General features: G+C 43.0%; 1 protein-coding gene across 4 annotated transcripts in view; it reads right to left on the reverse strand.

Moving 5' to 3' along the window:
• The window catches only part of RTKN2 (rhotekin 2), a 38,068-nt gene extending 30,114 nt beyond the window's left edge, over nt 1-7,954 (reverse strand). Inside the window, exons 1-2 of one of the 4 annotated variants that reach the window (XM_066191680.1) lie at nt 3,837-4,063; nt 892-1,082 (exon numbers count right to left, since the gene is read on the reverse strand). In XM_066191680.1, the coding sequence (XP_066047777.1) occupies nt 892-1,082; nt 3,837-3,878 (233 nt within the window). In that variant the 5' untranslated portion in view covers nt 3,879-4,063. Of the gene's footprint in view, nt 1-891; nt 1,083-3,836; nt 4,067-7,874 lie in introns of those variants that run through there. The other 3 variants (XM_066191681.1, XM_066191679.1, XM_066191682.1) reach the window with 3 other exon arrangements.
• Nucleotides 7,955-19,694: the final 11,740 nt, after the last annotated feature.

Here is a 19,694-nt window from a genome sequence, read left to right on the forward strand (position 1 = left end):
AAATTCCTTATTTTATTAGGAAAAAGCAATACAAATGCAATAATTACAAAATATCACACATATTATAAGCTAGTTTTCAAAATCAGCTTCAGGATGGTGGACAGAAAATGCTGCTCTTCCCTCCAACACATTTCTTCTATAAGGCAACATTTGTGAAACCAAAAAACAGTGGAACTGCTCCTACAGATACAATTAACTGGAGCCAAGCATGTACTCAGAGTATCTATGATAAACTGCAACATAATATTTCAATAAATTACTAACCTAGACCAAGAGTGTCTCCGCACCACGATTCTCAACATTGCACCCCCAAAAAATACCCTTTAGACCAAAAATTTGTAACCTTGTTCAAACAAAACATACATAGCTTAGCTCCTTCAAGAGTTATAAAGTGAGAATATTTTCAGCTACTTCCCATTGAGGGTTGCATTTATCACTCCGCTGTAGTTAACACAAGTGGCCAGCAGAGGGTACCAATTAACCATGATGGGGCCGTTATTAAAGGACCCTTGATAACAATGTAAAGCACGAAAAATACTAATAGCTGTATTCTGACTTGGATAGCTTTGTTTTGTCCCATCAGACTTGGCCAGGTACCTTTTTGCATGCTAAGGGTAATCATGAAAATATGTCCATTGTGTTACTTGATCCTAAACTAGAGTTTCATGTCAAAAATAGAATCTACCCAGGAAAATACGAGTTGAATTTAATTTTTTAAAGCAAAAAGAAGAGAATGGAATTATTTCATAAAGCAACGCTTCAAGGCAGAAATAATTTATGCTTAAGAGGTAAGGAAGGATTTAAATCCACATTCCTAGACAGACTGCTAAAAACTCATGTCAGTGAGTGCCTGCTTCCTCGTGTTGCCTGTGAATTGGAGCTGCTACTCACTGCTGCTCCTGGGGGCCCCGCAGCTGTGCCCTGTAGGCCCGGATCCGAGCGTTGCAGACCATCAGGTCCTTCACGGCGCGCAGCAGCTGCTCCCTCTGCGTGCTCACCGCCAGCAGCCGGCAGATCCCCTCTCGCACGCGCACCTCCAAGTTGAGCTTCTCTTGGGTGTCACATTCCCGGGATGGAGAACTCTAGATTTTAATTGCAATGGTTACTGAATGTAAAACGGTAGTTCTCTGTCCAGGAACAAATGAGTAAAACATGGGACGAAACAGATTTACTATATCCATTCTACATGCAAATTCCAAACCAAGATTAACGCGCTGTACCATCTGAACGTTACTAAAAATTTATGTGCCTCCATGTGTCATTCATAGAATAGTAACATATGGTCCTAGAGAGGGCTAACTGAACAAAGCTTATAAATTAACAACCCTCCTAAAATAAACTTTAAACTGAAGAAAATGTCTGAAATATTTTAAATCAGAAACTCAATCTCATCACCTCTTTGGCTGTCTTTAAAAAAGTGAAGAAATTCTGGGTTTTTTTCATCTATGGTTGATAAGAAATTCAGGTAACAGCAGAAGAAAAAAACTAAAAAAAAAAAAGAAAGAAAGAAAGAAAGAAAGAAAAAAGGAGACTTATCCCAATACTCAACTGCATCAGGCCATGAACTAAAAAGTCAAACAGCTCTGGTGGCTTCAAGACTAAATCATGTCAGGCACAATTGATTCAAACTCTGAAGTAAATTAACATGGCTGGCAAGTCACTAGAATACACCATTTCTGTATTTTGAAGGAGCAGGGGTTTTTTAAGGTTTTATAAAAACTGCTGGGAAGAAAACTTTTCCCTGCCTACTTTCACAGAAAACATTCATGAATGTGCATGATTCCTCACTTGCAATTTCAAAGATGTCAACCCACACCAGGCCAGAAAATAATTAGGGTGAAGGAGCACAGACTGCTGTCTTCCAAAGGCCTGCTAGATGCCACTGGTGGTTGATACACATTACCTTGTTTTGTGGCCATCCCTGGCCAAACCAAATATTTCTGACACGTGAAGAGCAGTGAATAACAGAACACTGTCGTGGTATTGCAGGGCTGCATTGCAAACACTCTGCAGGTCAGTGAAGAGTGACTCTTTCTCATTACTAAACAAGAGTGCCCCAACTACCTCTGCAATTAGCAAGTTTGTGGCTGGTTGGTGGTAACTAGCTCCCAAAGCTCACATCGGAGCTATTTTCCATAGAAGTCCTGCTGGTATATGAAAGCATGGGACCCCTTATGGCACCGTGGACTATCCCGTTTTTAACCCTCACAGGTTTGCTTTTCAAAGTTCCAATCACAGCCAGAAGGGGATAAAGCAGGGCAACAAAACCTCTGCATTCTCAGAACCTATGTCTTTATTCACACTTTTTCTTAGGATTCATCCCAGAAAAAAAAAAAAAAAAAAAAAGAAAACAAAACAAAACAAAACAAAAATAGCTTTCATCCATCTTCTTCTGAGTCAAATTTTACATGGCTGTGAAAACCTAAGCAAGGCCCACACCTGTCCCTAAGAAATAATTACTTATTCTCTGAGCCTAAACTAATAAATCAGCTGCTGCAAAGCTCCAAAGAATGACATCCTACTTCCACCTAATAATTCCCAAGACAGCAGGCACCTGCACTGCCCCAGCTCCTCTCCACATGTATCAGCTGTTCCAGAACTACAGGGAGGAAATAAATATTCCTATTTGGGGCATCTGCGTGTATCCATAGTGGGGCTTTCAAGAACTACACAAAGCATTCAGTCCACACTACACGTCAACCAGGCTCACAGAAAATATTCTGGACTAGCAGTATATGGCTGTTGGGCTGTATCTTAAATAACCACACCATATAAATCTCATCTGAAGGAGGGACTCAGCAGCCTGATTTGGGAATGCATGAAGTTCTTTGTGCCTATCAAAAGAGATTGGTCACCTTCTCCCCCCCTTCATTCAGTCTAAAAATACGGGCACACCATCTGCACTCGGAGGGATGACACAGCCCTGTTTTGCCATATGCTGTCTACCGATGCACCGTTTCCCTTGTGGGTCCATCGTTCCCCCACCAGTGGCAGCACAATCCAGAGGACATTATTAAGAGCTGCTGGGAGTTTCAGCCCCACGCTCAGGAACTACCTAAGCAACACTTCCAAAAAGCGTCTTTGTACTCCCCACCTAAGCATACCGAGTATAAGAAATTTCAAGTATTTCTAGTATTACACAGGTAATGCAGTCACAAAACGAACAAAAAGAACAACAGCCGAGGAAAATTACATGGATACTGCTGAGGGTAGGACAGGTAGAAATTTTACTTCATTTAATTGGCAACTTCATCAAAGGCTTTCAGAATCTTATTCCAAGGTACACTAGTGATTTACTGCCACAGTGGTTTACATCGAAACCCTGTAAGTATAGTATATCTGTTTAAGGTAAGCAAGTAGCCAGGCAGTGGGTTCTCTTGTAAAACATGGGCTGTGAAGCCGAGACACCAGCCTGGGCACTTTGTAGCTAGAGATAGAAATGAGCGTTTGCTGCAATTGACAGGCACAGTTTCACAGACACTCCCGAGTTCAACTTATTTGGGTTTTTAACCAAGTCGAGGCTTAATAAAACACCCCTCATGAATCGGAAAACCAGCGGAAAGACTAAAGAGGTGCAAGGGAGCAGCTCCGAGAGCCTGCGGAGGTCAGGAGCCTCCACCGCCGCCACGGCAGACCCGCCGAGCGCGGGGACAGCGCAGCTCCCGCTCCCGGGCCGCCCGCAACCGGCCACGGCTCGCCTCACCGCCCCCGCGGCATCGGAGGCTGCGGGCCGGGTCTGCCCGGGTCTGCCCGGGTCTGCCCGGGTCTGCCCGGGTCTGCCCAGCCCTGCCCTGCCCAGCCCAGCCCTACCCTGCCCCGCCGGCCCCGGCACTCACCCTGCCCGCGGCGCCCGGCCGCGGCCTCCTCATCATCCTCATCCCCCTGGGCGGCGGCGCCGTTCAAACCTCCCGCCCCGGCAACGGCCGCGGCCGCCCCGCCCCCGGGCCCGGCCCCGGCAGCGCCCCGCGGCACGGCGGCGGGCCGCGCTCGGCAGGGAAACCTCCTGCCGACCGCAGCGGTCACCCGCTCGTGTTCAGCCACAAAAGAGAGTGCCACCAATAAAGGCCAGGACTGTACCTTTCTTGGCTTCTTTCTTCCTCGGTAATTTACCTTCCCCAAACGGGCCGGTGCCACCCCTTTGTAATGAGTGCTCTCACGGCTCATGGCAGCTTCCCGACGGCTGCACGGGGCGCGACCACTGCTGCTCCAAAGCATGCCATGAACTTTTAACCATGTTCTTGGGTTCCTGCAGTTCACCTAATTGTGCATCTTTAACGTGATGGTGCTTCAATAGCTGCACTAGTGGCACGTCTTGTTAAAAGTGTACTGTTATATACTGAGTAAAAGTGTGTTAATTATTCATTAGATTGACTGGAGGGGAATGGGAGTCATCTCTCTCTCTCTCCTGCCGCCAGTTTTACAGCTCTGTTTGTGTTCGGCAGATGAAACAAACGAGCTAACTAGTGTCTCCCATCCATTCCTCATCCCTGATTTCTTGGCTTTCCTCTCTTGACACGTGATGGTCAGAAGCACAGATCCTCATTGCTTTGCACAGGGTTGTCAACATTTGTGGGAAGTAAAATGTGCTGGAATGAGTGAGATATACAGTGTTGCTAACAGCTTTCTACAGAAGACAGAAGTCTCCAGGCTAACATATGCTTATTTAAAATATAAGAAAATGCAGTTGGAAGGGAAAAATTTTAAAGCCTCATTGCTTCATCAGGATTTCACATGGGTGCTCAGCAGTTCAGCTGGACCCCTGGCATTTACAATTGGGGCACAAACACAGCGGGCTCGCCTTGAAGGAAAACCATGAACTTCTGGACCAAAGGCATGTATTTCTCAGTGCAAGGCAGAGGACGGGAGCTTCTCTCCAGAGTGCTCGTCTCACCTGGAGGCAGAGATGGCGGAGGCAGCTGTTCAGGAGTTCCCGTCTCCATCTTGGGCCATGTTTCTTAGGGCAGGAAAAGGCATTCAGATATTCATTAAATACCTTCATGCCATCCTGAAGTCCTCGGCATACCACTGGCAGGGCACATGCCACAACTGGGAAGCCCTACCCTACTGTGTACAGGTAAAACCTTACAAATTAAGGGCCTTGTGACCCTTGTAAAGTCATGGCTCAGGCCTGTTACTTCAGCTAAGTAGAAAAGGACTATGGGAAAGTGACTCAGCTGAATTAGAGGCGGAAAAACAAATTATATAACCATTACGTGTTCATACTGTGGTTCATGGTGGTTGGTTGAATTAGATTTGTTGTGCTTAATTGGAGTGTAACTGATAAAGGCCTATCTGCTTTAAAAGTCCTGGGTTTTGCAATAAAGGGCTCTCTCCTCCACCTGCCTGGGGAGTCTGAGTCGCTCTGCTTGGTAACACCATCCCAGGTTATATATTTATGGATGCTATATCTTTTCCTGTTGTTTAGATACTCCCTCCTGTTCTTTAGGTACTGTGACTTTCCCAAGGGAAGTCTTTTTTCAGTGGAGAAATCCCATCAGGGGGCCAAAAGGCTTTTGCTTAATCAAGGTATGCTACTTAGAGCTGCACATGGACAGCCAATAAATCTATGAGTGGGCTTGAGAGAGGCTGAAACGAAAGTCTCCACCTAATCCTGGTGCTTCATGCACCCAGGATAAGCCTTGGGTTCCTGCCTCTGCTGCAGAGTTCAGGATTTTGGATATAGCAAAAGCAATCCACCAAATGAGGAGAGATGACAGATCAGAACGCTCTTTTTCTTTACAGTATGGTAGATCTCTTAAAGTGGGGTCTGGCCTCTCCGGAATCAGTCAGGGATGAGATCTGAGCCTCAAAAATCTACCTGTAATTTTCTAGGCTACAGAAGAAAACTAAAAAAAGTAACAAGTCATGGAGTGGAATTGAACCAAACAGGTGAAAGACACAGGTTAACTGAACTGTATTATCATCAAATTGATGCTTGACTGAAGCTGAGTGAGGCTACAGCCTTGACTGAATGGCTGAAACTCTTTGATAAGAGTTTGATGTAAACTGTGGGAGCAGCTGAAAGAACCATACTGTAGAGGTAAACAAATAAGGAATTAATTACTGTAACTCTGCCTTGCCAAAATCCCTTCACCAACTCACCAAATAGTGCACTACCATGGAAAATTAATACAACCTGTGAAAAAGACACAGTGAAATAATTCCTATCCAGCATCATCCCAAGCAGCCTGGGTTAGACTCTTGAACAAATCCACTGGTTCAATCTTTGCAGAAGCACTGCCTCCAAGACTCCTGGGAACAGCTCTCAGGTATGCACCCACAGGGTTTTGTCAACAGCCAGGATGACTACATGGATACAGTAAAAATCACTGCAAAAGGACAAGTTATGCCCCAAATTATTTCAGGCAATCAGCATCTCTAAAACCATTTTTGCTGGTGGTGTAGACAGCTCCCAGGAATCTGTGGCAGTTGTCCAAGAATTTTAGATGCTAATTAGCATCATTTTGCAGTACAGTCTGTTCAGCAAATCTGAGTCTTAATAAAGTCCCAAAATGTGACTGCTAGTAGCATAAAGAGCCCGTGCCTGCAGCCCTTACTCGCTCCTGCTGACGTTCATTTCAGTTGGAGCCCTTGAGAAATCAGTGGCAGGTAAATGTGTAGGACTCAGCCCTAAGGAACATGAATAGTATCTTCTCAAGCTCAGTGCATACCTGCTCTTCAGTTGGTTCAAATGCCCAATTTTCCAGTACAGTAGGAATGTGTTTCTGCAAAGTCTGGCTTCTCATATTCTTGCACCTGCTTCTGCTTTGGTCCCCTGTTGCATTCACTTTCTAGAGATGTTAGGTTTTTTTCATTATAAAATCAGGTTTTTCATTACAAAATCAGTGGATCTGTCAGATGCTTAATTAAAAAATTGAACATTTCACCAAAATTCTAGTATTAGCTTTTAAAGGAATGTGAGACTGAGGCTTTAAAAGGCATTTCTACAGGTTCAGAATGAGGTGAGATGTTCTTTCCACACTTCATGTCTAGCTCCAACAAAGCTCTCCTGCTGCTGTTACAGCACACAAACTAATTGAAGTGATGAAGGCTTTATGCCATCTACATTAGCCAGAGATTTGGGATTCAACTAGTAACTAACTATTCTGCTTGCTCCTTAACTGCAGAGTAAATGCAGCAGACAGCAACCAAAAAAGGAAGCATTGTAACCATGTTCTTTCTCCAGACAAACCTCCACTGAATGGCAGAGAAACCCAAGGCACAACCTACAAAACAAGGAAAATCCTGCACAGTCACTGCTGCTAATGCAGAGAAGTCAGAAGGGGGTAGGGTGAATTAAACAGGGGATCTATATTCTGCCTGCTGGGGTTTCTAAAGTGAAACATTTTTTTCAGATGAATCACACCATCCTTTTATCTGCCACTTGATTTGCATTGCAAAGCATTTGGCTTCCTTCTAGTATTAGGGAAACTGGATGGCAGAGTAAAGATCATTGTCTATCTAAATCACAGTTCTGCTCAAGTGTTAGATCAGCATATTATTTTAAATGTTAGGCCCATCATTTTGGTTTAGCAGGTACAAAATGTCTACACCTACTCTTGACAGCAGTGCAGTATTTTTCTTAATTTCTTAGTTCCCACAGCTTGCTACACCTACTCCTTGAATATCATCAGAGTGTGCCAGTAGAAATGCATTCAATTCCTCTTCAGATTTATCCTAAATGGAAATCTATGAAGATTTGTACTGGACACGTGGGAAAGAATTTGCAAAGGCTTTTTATAACTGACTACTTATTTAATTTTAAACCAAAGAGCAAACTGTTCCCATTGACTGCCACTGGCTTTGATTGCCATGGGATGTGACCACTACAGAGTGGTGAAACGGGCAGAGACTCTGGAATTTAGGGAGTTTACCTGACCACTTACTGCAGCCTCAGTAACTCATTTCTTCATTTCAGCCTGCTGAGGTCAGTTGAAAGTCTTTCCATTCCCTTAGCTGGGCAGAAGGGCAACATGTAGTCCTACAAAACAAATTAAATATGGGTAACTACCTTATTGTAATGTGCTTCAGGTTTAGTTTTGATTGGATAAGGTGAAAATTATTCATCTGTCTGACAGTGAGCTAAAGCCTAACCCTGTCATGGTGAAAGTTCTGGCAAGAGAAAACTTTACAGGCTCCATCTTAGCTAACTGAGCAGTGTGAAGTAGGTACCTTCTCTGTGGAGCCAGTTGTTGAAGATGTCACCCTATAACATGCAGGTGCCCAAGTCAGCTAGGATGCATCACCCTTATCTTTCTGCAATAATTAGACAGAGAGGCCAGAACAGCTTAGAATAAACTCATACTATTTCAGGTGTTCTCGGATTAATTTTTCCTTTTTCCAGATAAGAGCCAGAAACTGACTCCTCGCAGTATTCCTGATGTCAATCCTACATTGAAATGCCTTCAGATTAAATTAATGTAGCCTTTTTGAATAACCATACGAGATAAATGCACTCAAAGTACATTTTATAACAGAAATAATAAGCTACATAAAATCCATCCGCATATGAATTTGGAAAACAGTTCCTGAGATCAAACCTGAAAACCTTAACAATCAAATTAAACATTGCATGACTTTAAACTGCAGTTTGGTCATTCTCTCTATCTTACAGTTGCCCATGCCCAAGACAGTGGATGAGTGACTAAACCCAAGTATACCAGTCACATTCTTCTGCTTCTGCTCGGGAGACCAGGGGCGTTGGTTTTGAAGCCAATTCACATGTGGCTCCTACACAGGTACAGAACCAACCCCATCAGAAGTATCCTGTTGGACAAGGATCCCCACAGGTGACTGACAGCTTCACTAGAAGCCTTTCTCCAGCTGAGAGGACAATGTGGACACAGAGTGTCTAGCAAAGCATAAGTTTTGCAGCCTTTCTCTAAGTTTAGAAATTTATGTAGTCTGTCTTTTCTATTCCACTTTCTATTTTTACAGCAGTTGAAGGAATGAGGTTATCTTTAATTCCTTTCAAAATCAAAGGTGGTTGAAATTGGCTGCTTGATCCATTGCTAACAGGGGGAAATTTATGCACACAAGGAAATGGTCACACAAAAATAACACTGCTGTTTAAACCCAGAGAGGTCCTCTCAGCTTCATATTACAGGGCTGTTCCATACAAGGAGGGTTTCCTGGAGATTCTGCAGTCACTTCCTTATCATGCCTTTTACCAGATTCCCCTGTTGGTTACAGAGTCTGGTTTGATTTCTTGGGCATTTACTGCAGGTGGCATTTGGTGTATAAAATATCCATCTGAGACAGCTGCATCCAAATGCTTGCTGGGCAGAGTGCTGGTGAAGGCACCAGTTGGTGTCATGGGAGAATCTCACTGGGTGCTCTGTGTTCTGGTTTCAGGGTTAGCCCTGTTAGGATATGTCCCAATTGACCTTGCACAGGCAAGTGAAAAGTCACTGGATCATTTAATGCATTGCCACTTGGAATCAGAAATGGAGAGTAAGTGCACTGAGAATATCACAAATGTAAAGGTAAACTCCTATATGAGAAAATAATGTCAGAAAATCATCTTCCTTTTGATAGACAGAGGACTTCCACCTATTGCTGTGAGAGCAGACGTAAGCCCACTTCTGATAGCAGTCACCCAGGTAAAAGGAGCAATTCTCCAGTTAGCTCTTGGGACTGGCATTTTTTTTTTCCTGAAGGTAGACGCAGGCTGAGTATTTGCAGATGGTCTCTTTGTTTTTCCCTAACAATATCAATATCAATATCTCTGCAGAATACAATACTTGGAAACAATCTCCATCTGAAGCGAATTTGTAGTTTGGTCTAATTTTTCCAAGTACTGAAATATAGGTACCTAGAGAGAGAAAAATGGCAAAGCAATGTGCTCTGGAGACCAACAAACATTAGCTGTCCTCTTTGCAGCCACCTGCACTCAAGTTCCCCCTGCACACATTGCTAAGGAAATAAATAGCGACTTGTCCTTACCCACCCCACATCTTGAGGTATCAGCTGTCCCAACAACTGAGGCACAATAGCCCAGTGTAAATTCATTTCTATGCATTTCACACACTATTTGGATTGTTTAGACCCAGTCTCAGAGAGGATATTCAAGGGAGCATGGATAGGGATCTATACATCACTGCAAACTCTCATTTTTCCCTAAGAAATGTTTCTCATTAGTACAAGATCGGTTTGTCTCAATAGCTTTCCCAGTCACACTTGGGGCTATGACCATCTGCAGCTCCTTAGTTTTCCCTGCCTTGTCACAAAGCTGTAGTTTTTCTGCATTTTTCTAAGGCCTGCGTTGGGTTCCAGCTGTATAAATGGGCATTTGTCATCCAGATCAGGCCAAGAAAGAGTGAGCCAAAGCAAGAAGGATAAAGGTAAATGTTATTTCATGAAAATAGCACAGTTAAAAAGAAATAGTCTCATCACTATCAATATATTTATTGATACATGCAACATAACAACCATTTCTGGTTAGAAATCAGAGGTTTTAAGCCTCTGGTCCTTAAGGAAAATCTGGCTTGCAAATTATGTCCTGTTTCTTACAGAAATAGATACTGAAAAAATATTGAACAGTTCATCCACTCAAGTGCTTAGATTAAAGAAATACATCCATACGGATAAAAGGATTTAAGTTTTTAGAACTGCCAGATAATTTTTCTATTCTCAGCATCCCCAGTTGCTGTGCCTCCACCAAACCTCTCCCTAAATCCAGTCTCTCCCTCTACCCCTCATAGTGCAATACCACTGTGAAATGACTTGCCTCCTTGAAGCCTCAAAAGAGCCATAATGCAACAAGAAGCGTTTGTCACATCACAGGCGACACTGGGAGCCCAGCAGGGAGCTGTTGTAAGGCTGGGGAATAAGCCCAGAGTCAGACTACATCTTTTAAACAGGTGATGCTTTTTTGTGGAATCACTGCAGTGTTGGATCGAAATTGTCCGTTCACAGGTAGGAGAGACTGAGATATCATTTTCATGGGGTGGAAGGATCCAAGGGGAGAAGTTTACCGCAGAGGACCCTGCAGTCACCCCGTGGCTGAGGTGATGGGCAGCACATCTTCTCTTCAAGCTTACCACAGCTGCACTGAAGGAAACCAGCCCAGCTATTTTTTTCCCCCATTCCAGTTCCCCTTGAAGTCAAACCATGGGGAGGGGATGAAACTGGGCTGTGCATGTGTTCTCCTCAATGTGAGATGGAAACATTTCTTGCTAATGATAATATTTTTTGCCTAACAAGATGACCCATTTTTACTCATCATTATGAAAAAAATGGGGGTTGAGTAGCAAATATGAGTAACTACATTTTACCTGAGCTTGGTTTTTCAGACATTTCTATCATCCTTCAAACCATTTCACAGCCTGTTAAATGAGCTGAGACAACACTTCATGTCACTGTTAGCATTTTAAATTAAAATTATGGTAACAATAAATAGCACCTCATGTTTTTACAGACAATTTCATCTAGAAGAATAAAAATAACTAGTTCTGCCTGGATGCATGCATGACTTGCACACATACACGTGTTTACTTTCTTATCTAAAAATCAATTTGAGTTCTAGGAAGCTATTTCTAGCACTTGATTCTAACCGTGTATTTGTACAGTGTCATCAAAAAGCAATCAGGATGTTTAAAGAAAAACCAACAAACAGCAAGTACATTTTTTATAACAGGTTCTTTAAAAAGCTAATGCAGAGCTAGAGGGGAAGTTATCCAAGTCTGATACAGAAGGACACCTTTTCAAGACAATCCCCAAATACGTTTTTGCTAACAGTGTTCACGCACTAAGGCTGTTTTAACCAACAAGTTAAAATCTCTGCTTTCTTTTATTCCTTCCCTGATCAGGAATGTCCTCCCTGTCCATCAACAATCTCTGCAACACTCAGTCAACCTGCTTACATAGATAAGACATTATATTTTGTGAGAGAAAACACCTGCAAAAGCAAGCCACTACCTAACATGAAGACCATTTCTTCTTAATTTATTTCATAGTGTGGACGCTCAAAACAGAGTCTTAATTTTTTTTAACATTACCCCTGTTAATACACTTCAGAAGTGTATTAACTTCCATCTTTAAAACACCAGCCCAGGAGGGAGCTTTGAAAGATACGAGTGGGCTGTTGCTCCTCATCTGCCCTTTGTGGTGCTTAAAGTCTCCAGAAGTACAGCTCTCTCCCACTTTTGTGAGAGGTTCTCTCACACACGTGTGTTGCTACATCTGCCTGCTCCACAGACAAGCACACACTCTTGCTGAATGGATTTAAGCAGCCAGTTGGCACCACCAGGCAGTGAAGCACCCAGAACTTCATTGGCAGCTTACACGCAGACAGTACGCACATTACTAATCTGAACAGGTTTTTCTCATTACCACCCTAGTCACACAACTTTTTAGGCATTGCTTTCAAATTATCTTATGACACGACATCGTTAGGTTGGTAGAGAACTTCTTTGACGATTTTAGAGGTAATAAGTTTCATACACATTTGGCACCATAATGGTTTACGTGCCACCAAGTGTACTTTACTGGCAGGCACCTCAATAGCTGGCTAGAAAGTCATCCGTGGCAAAGAAGCTTCTCCAGGCTTTGCCTCTGAGGGATCAGATTTTTGTAAGGAATGAATCATTCTCATGTTACTAATGGTTTCACCTCTGGGCATTTCTAAGCTAAATTTACTGATCTAACCAAATAGCCTGAGTGTGGGATGAAATGTTTCAAGAGAGGATGGGCAGAGGGCCCTAATCCTGGGTAGCACTGCAGCTTTCATGTAAGCCTTGGACAGAAACTGCATGGGGAATTTTGCACACTGGGAAGGCTCACCTGAGTTTAACATAGGCATGAATCAGTTTGGAGATGGAACCAAGCCCCATTTGGATGAGATCAGTTTGGGCTCTGCTCCTGCTCCTTGTGGGAGGATCCTTGGCTGCGAGTTATATAAAGTTAGCAGCCATCTGGGGGCAAGAAATTTGGGCAAAAGATAGAAAACACCATGGCACAATACTTTTTTTTTTTTCCTGTGGTGAACACATGTTCTTTCAGTTCCCAGCCTCAGATGAAGCTAGAAGCGTCTGGTCACACAGCCTTCAATACCTGCTGCCTGAGAGACGGGCGTGTATGTGAAAACATCTGTTTCCAGGAATCTTTTTACATATTGACTCTTACCTATCTTTTAAATTGTGAATGTATCTATGTTTCACTGCACATGTGGCAGGAGCACAGTATTTCCCAAGGACTGTGCCTTTTATTTATTCAGTTTTTCCAAGGATATATATCTTCTCACATGCTCACAGGCAGGGCATTCAAAGTGGTGTTAAAGACAGTCCACCTTGCTCTGAACACTGCAGATTTAGCAGTTGCAAAGGGTAGCATTCATTATAACAAGAGAAATCAAATTGTCCCTCGAAGGACAACAAACTCACCTCAGTTTGCACTACACAAGAGATTGCTTTAAAGGTGATTTGGCACAGAATGCCAGATGTAAATGGTGGCCCATTTCTGCAGCAAGACACTGCCTCACACTTCCATAGTGAGTACCATTCAGAGAAGAGCAGGGCTGCAACAAGAGACAAACAATGCCTTGCCTTCATGCTCAGGTGAATTTCACCCCATCTAACAGATTTCTGTGTTTTCAACATGCAGCCCCTGCTGCAGAAGAGGCAAAGGACTCCAGAACAGCTGCGCAGCCATATCATCTTTCCTGCCCAGTTTAAGCATTGCTTGGCTGCCATCTGAAAACTGCACGTTACCAGCAGATATAAAATACTGGAGAAAACCAGGCTTTCACTCACTATACCACGTAGGAACTAATGAGTGCTCTGTGCTTTTCTTCTGAGTTTGTCCCTTTCTTGTAGATCGTGTCTTCTCCTTATCATATGGGAAGCCTGTTGGCCCTGAGCCCCTCACCAGTAACTTTGAAAGCCTCATCACCCCCCATTCAGAAGCCTCCAGCCTGCTCCATCATTCTCCTGGGACAGCAATAGCTGATCCCCCGGACCTTTACATATAATGCCAATGTGAAAGTGAACTGCTCACATGAATATCAGGAAAAGGAGGAAAGAGTGTGAAGGAATAGTATTGTCCCTAAGCATCCAATAATATCAATATACTTTCAGATGACGTTACGGACACAAGTCTGAACTGTCTTCTGTGCCCCTGTGTGATACTTGGGATGGAGGTACCCTGAGAAGAAAGAAATTGAATATATGGAATCATTTAATATATGACATCAATGTGAAAAGCTGCAGAGCCAAGTTTTCTCGGGGAATAGAAATAAGTACATTCAAGCTGCAGAAAAGTTGGTAGCATTCTATGTTTTGTCAGTATTCTTTTGAATCCAAGCTAAGGTTTCCCTGTTGGTTTGAATTTATTGCCATTGTATAATGGTAAACAGAGAATAAAATACCTTTTATTGCCCAAACTGACATTTTATTCCCTTCCTCTTGTTTTGTATTGGTTTTTCTCCTTTTGAAAGAACTGGTGTGTACTGTATGCTTCACAGTCTGGGTATTTTTCAGTATACTTTTCCTTTGTGTTCCTTCTGAGTTACTGCATTGTCATTTGTAGAAAAGTGCCCCAAATGTAGTTGTCCTTAAAAATCATACGTTAAGATTGTTGATACATGACAGCAGAGACCAAGCAGCCCAGGCCAGTAGGAACCAGAAGCAACACGGCAAATTCTCAGTGGCATTCAGGTCCCTGGCTATAGAAACTGACATGAATTTGAGATTTTACTTAAGAAAATTAAATAATTCTAAGTCATATTAGTATGGATACTACATAGGAAATGTAATGGTATTTTATTCATGATTAAAAAATTCTTATCTGAATACAGAAAATGCCTAAAGGACATTTGAAATTGAAATGGAATTTGAAATGAAATTGAATTTGAGTTGAAAGGACCATAAACACCTTCTGAGGTTCTATCTTTCCAATGTTTCATTCCAACCAGAACTTGGCAATAGTTCTGCTAATTGAAACTTCAGTGGACACATCATTTTGCAAAAATCTATCATCATTCATATTGATATTTTAATTTCCAGAAAGACCAGTGACGGCAGAACTGTGGGCTTTGTGCAATTGAATTGATTTGTTTGTATGGCCAGATGTTGTGTGGAAATTTCTTTGCTTGTGCTGTCACCTCCTGTTGATCCCAAATCCATTTCAGACTGTGATGGCATTACCTGGCCAGAATATGGGAACAAGCAACATTTTCAAATAAACTAAAACTGAAATGGGATGAGCTGTGGATTCTTTTCTTCCATCACTTGGGCTTTACTATAGCCATGTAAGAAAGTGCTCCCCCCAAAATATCTTAGCTTTTATAATAGTAATTATATATATATAAATAACATTAATTATATCATATAAATACATCTGCAATGTATTTTGGTCTTAAAGCTACAGAATCCTCATCCATGAGACAATCTCTAGTAATTTCTGACAAAAAGTAGAATAGCTTTGGAGTAATGCCAGACAGCATCTGCCCAGCTGCTGCTGTTGTTGGGCATCCTGGTGCAGCACACGCCACCAAGGGCCACCAGCTTCCAACATGAGCAGAACCAGGCCGGAGGGTGACTCGGGGGCTTCCTTGGGTTTCCTGAGTGCCCTTTGGAGGAGGACAGCCCCAAAGGTGCCTGGGCTTTCCTCTCCAGGGTGTGGAGGCACAGAGCTGAGAGGCAGAAATGTGTTTCCTAGTCCCTGGCTGTCCTGGATGAGGTGTGATGCTCAGGTTACCATGGTGCCTGAGGGCCTGAGCAGGCTCCTGATGAACTGTGCCCAGAAGTTCAAGAAGGGGTTTTTAAGAATTGGATCGAAGAAAACAAACCTATTGTCTCTCATTTGGCACCTGTGTGCTGAACCTTTGGCCCCAAATGACCTCTGAGCTCTGGATGATCTTTAACTTTTCCAATGACCTTTGGCTTTTTGTTACGTTTGACCCCTTGCTAACAGTGATACTTCTCCTTTCTTGTGACCTTTGACCTCGGTGACAACATTTAGCACCAGGACTTTGGTAACCTTTAACCTCTGCAGGATGTTGACCTGTGACATCTACATTACATTTCCCTATTGTGACCTTTGATCCCCAGGTGACCTTTGGATTTGTGATCTCTGACCTTTAGATGACCTTTTATTTCTTGGGCCATGAGACTTTTTTGCCTCTCAGCTGAACTCTTGGAGAGCTGGCACCGATGCCAGGGATGCAGCAGAAAGGGGAAGCCCAGCTCCCCTGCTTCCCACAGGGAAGCTGCTCTCCCACAGGCTGGAATATTGCAGAGCACTGGATTTGCCACCACACCTTAACACTGTTCTTTTTATGTCTCTTTCTATGTGAGTGAAGAACTTTCAACACACAAGCACATAGGACTAGGCACCGAGTCTGCTAATTAGATATAGGTGGCAATTCTCAGGGCTTTTGGCCATTTGGGGCACTTTTTTCAGCTGGGAAATCAGCGTGGTTTATTTTGCACATAGTTCCTCAAACGTGGAAGGCATGTGATGTGAACTTGTAAAAGCAATGTTCCCTACCGTGTGGTGCCCATTGCAGAAAGAATGCTGTCTGAATGAAATAGCTTGAAATCCTGCTTTGATGGCAGGCTTTGTGCTTTTATTTGTTTTGGAGAAAATGTCTATAGTTTTGTAAGTCACAATGAAGGAAAGGCTTTACCATAGGGAGAAATTTTTCTTCGAAGATATTCTGACATGTTTTTTTGCCATTTTTCAGTCTCCTTTTTTGAGTGGGGCAGCTCCTTTCAAAAACAAATGACCCCTTTCTCCTGCAGATTACATCTCATTTTGAAAGAGATCTGGGAGCAGCAACCTGGTAGCTAATCCCACAATTAATCCTGAACAGAAAGTCATGTGCTGCACAGACCCGATAGCCTCAGTGCTGTAGACAGAGGTGCTGCTACACTCTGGCTGCTCACTTGAGGAGCAGGAGCAAAATGGCTTTGTTAGAAGGCTGCAGTTTATTCTTGTGAATGTTACAACTCAGAGCTTAGACTATCAGCCTCTGAAGAAGAGGCACTGGAAACTTGGTATGTTCCTCTTCCCTTTCAAAATAAGCACAGCAGAGTCGCTTGGCTGGAAGGTAAGACCCCCTAGCTTTTCCTCTCAAGAGGTGTTATAATTTCTTTATCCTCCTAACTAATTGAAGTCACTCTTTTAGAAGAAAAATCAAAATGGCTGAAGTTCCAGCCATATCTACTTCTGACACTTCTCCCCACAGCCTGTCTTCTCCTGTCTTTTGGAAAATATGCCCACAGCTATCTCATACCTGAGGACTCTCACCATGTATGGACTAAACGGTGCAAAGCAAGCAATAAGAGAGCCCTTTATTCTCTATTTCCCCATAAGAGCATGCAACAGTATGGGTAGAGAAGAGGAAAGGTCAACAACTTCCTGAAGTCAGCTCCAGCCAGGGGTTTCCTCTCGGGAGGATAATGAGTTTGGAGAGCCTGCAGGAAGGCTGGAAGCTGACGGCAAAGCAGGCGGGATAAGCTGCTGCAGGACCAAGGGCAGTCTTGCAGCATGGTGCCACTCGATGCTGTGCCAACTTATTTGAAAACACAGGGTTCTTGACTTTCTGTAGGATTTCAAAAGATGGAAGACTGACATTCAGATTGAAGTCCCCCTCAAAAAGGAGAAGGCGGCAACAACTAAGCAGCACCAAACAGTCACAAACTCAACACACACATTCATGTTCTCCTCCTTCCTGTTCACTCTCCCTGCAAGCAGAGTGCTATTCAATCAGTATGCTAAAATGCACCACCAAAACCTCTTTCCTACTGTGTGGGTATGAGTGCCAGTGGCAGCAAAATGAACATTGTTGTCTCTTTGATGATTTCTGAATATATCTGCATGCAAAGGTAAGATGAATCCTCATCTAAGACACCACTGACACATAAGTCACCCAAATACTCCTTTCAACTTTCTAAGGTCTTTCCTTCGATTTTACTATTCACTTCTCACTTCCTCTCAATAAACAGGAAGATGCCAAGTATTAAATGCAGGTAAGTTCCAGCTGCTCAAGTTATGTGCATCTGTGGTTCACACTCAAACACCAAGAAAAGCACAGCATACAAATTAACTGAGCTGAATAGGCATACCTATTTCGGGCACAGCTTTACAGAATGAGGGGAATGAGCCCGAGCCAAACTCCCAATCCCATCTGTATGCAGTGGTAACGGATGTGCAGCTGTGTGTTTCTATATAACCATATATAGTTCAGGCAAACTTCTCCAAAAGTAACTCCATGCAAATTCATGTCTCCTCTAAACTGGCTAGATCATGCCATGAAGACCTGTGTGGGGAGTGTGGGCGTGAAGGGGAGAGACAAAAATTTCTGACACCCCTTTTCAAAGTAAACCAGCACACAAACAAGGAAATCAGAGACTGCTGAATGTAGCCAAAGTGATCACAGTGAATCCAGTTCCACACCACATTAAAAAGGCTCTCACAAACATGTCAGCATTGAGAGCCTGAAGGGCAAGTGAAAACAAAACTGACTCACCTATGTTCATCATTTACAATAAGAAAAATAAAATATCAGAAGATAAACAAATACAGTAACACTTGAAAAGAAAATCAGTTTTATGATACTCACTTTTCTATCTACCTTCAGCTTTAAGGAAGCTTTAACCTATTTTAAGGTCAGATGGGACCCTGTACAACAGATACAGACTACTACCTGAAAAAAGGTTGAATATTATGAATATTCCTCCTTCCTTACAGCACCAAACAGGTTGGTACATGCTGTTTTCATTTAAGTAACTTTTATCCTTCTGCAAATTATACTGCAAAGTGTTTAAAAAGATCTTGAAAGAGAGAGACATATACAAATAAACTGGATAATGCCTCCCCAGCAGCTGGCAGAATTTCAGAGTCCTACACTATGGCTGTGTCAATTTGGGCTTTGTGTAACTGATAGGGGCAGATTCTACCCACTCCAGATTTAAATCACAGAGGCTAAAGCTCAGAAATATAATGGCTGATGCACATTCTCTGCTTTTAAATGCACAGTTACTGGTATATTAAAGGGAGTCTGGTCCTATCCAAAATGCTGAGAGAATGACTGAACTGGACATCCAAATGGCAGCAGAAGGAATTGAAAACTGAAGTCGTGAGGAGCTGGATCCCAACCCAGCAAAACAAATACTTGGAGTGCAAGTAAACCCTGAGAAATCTTGAAAGAAGAATTTCTTGGGCTACATAGTTGCCTCATTTCAGAGCTAACTGGCCAAAACCATGTAGCTTAGGCTGCAGAACAATGGGCTCTTTTAAAGTCATCAACATTTTCTGTTCCTGAAGACCATGAGGGCTCTCATTACTGTCAACTGGAGAGGGCAGGTGGGTGTCACCTCTTCTAAATGTGGATGAAGCCTCAGGTAGCATCCCATCATGCTAAGCTCACTGCACTTGTACAACATTCATCTGCACCTTGGAGCATCAGCACCGAGTTCCTGTGATATGGAGGAGGCCGCAAGGCAACGGGCACAACAGAGAGATAATGGACACTAGAGAACAACAGCAAGAAAGTGGGACCCAAAACATGGTTACATTCTGACAGTGTTGGCCTCCTATAAAGAAATCGTCAGGAGTCCCAAATCTGGAGGCAAACATGGTTCAAAGCTATTCCCTCCTGACCTCCTTTCTGGGTTTTGGTACTGCTTGATGACAAAAGAAGGGCAATTCACCACGTTTAGGCAAGGTAATAAAGGACAACTAACTCATGC

The sequence above is a fragment of the Chamaea fasciata genome, unplaced genomic scaffold (genome assembly GCF_029207755.1).
Source record: "Chamaea fasciata isolate MVZ Bird 193981 ecotype frontalis unplaced genomic scaffold, bChaFas1.0.hap1 SCAF_9, whole genome shotgun sequence".
Lineage (NCBI taxonomy): Eukaryota > Metazoa > Chordata > Aves > Passeriformes > Sylviidae > Chamaea > Chamaea fasciata.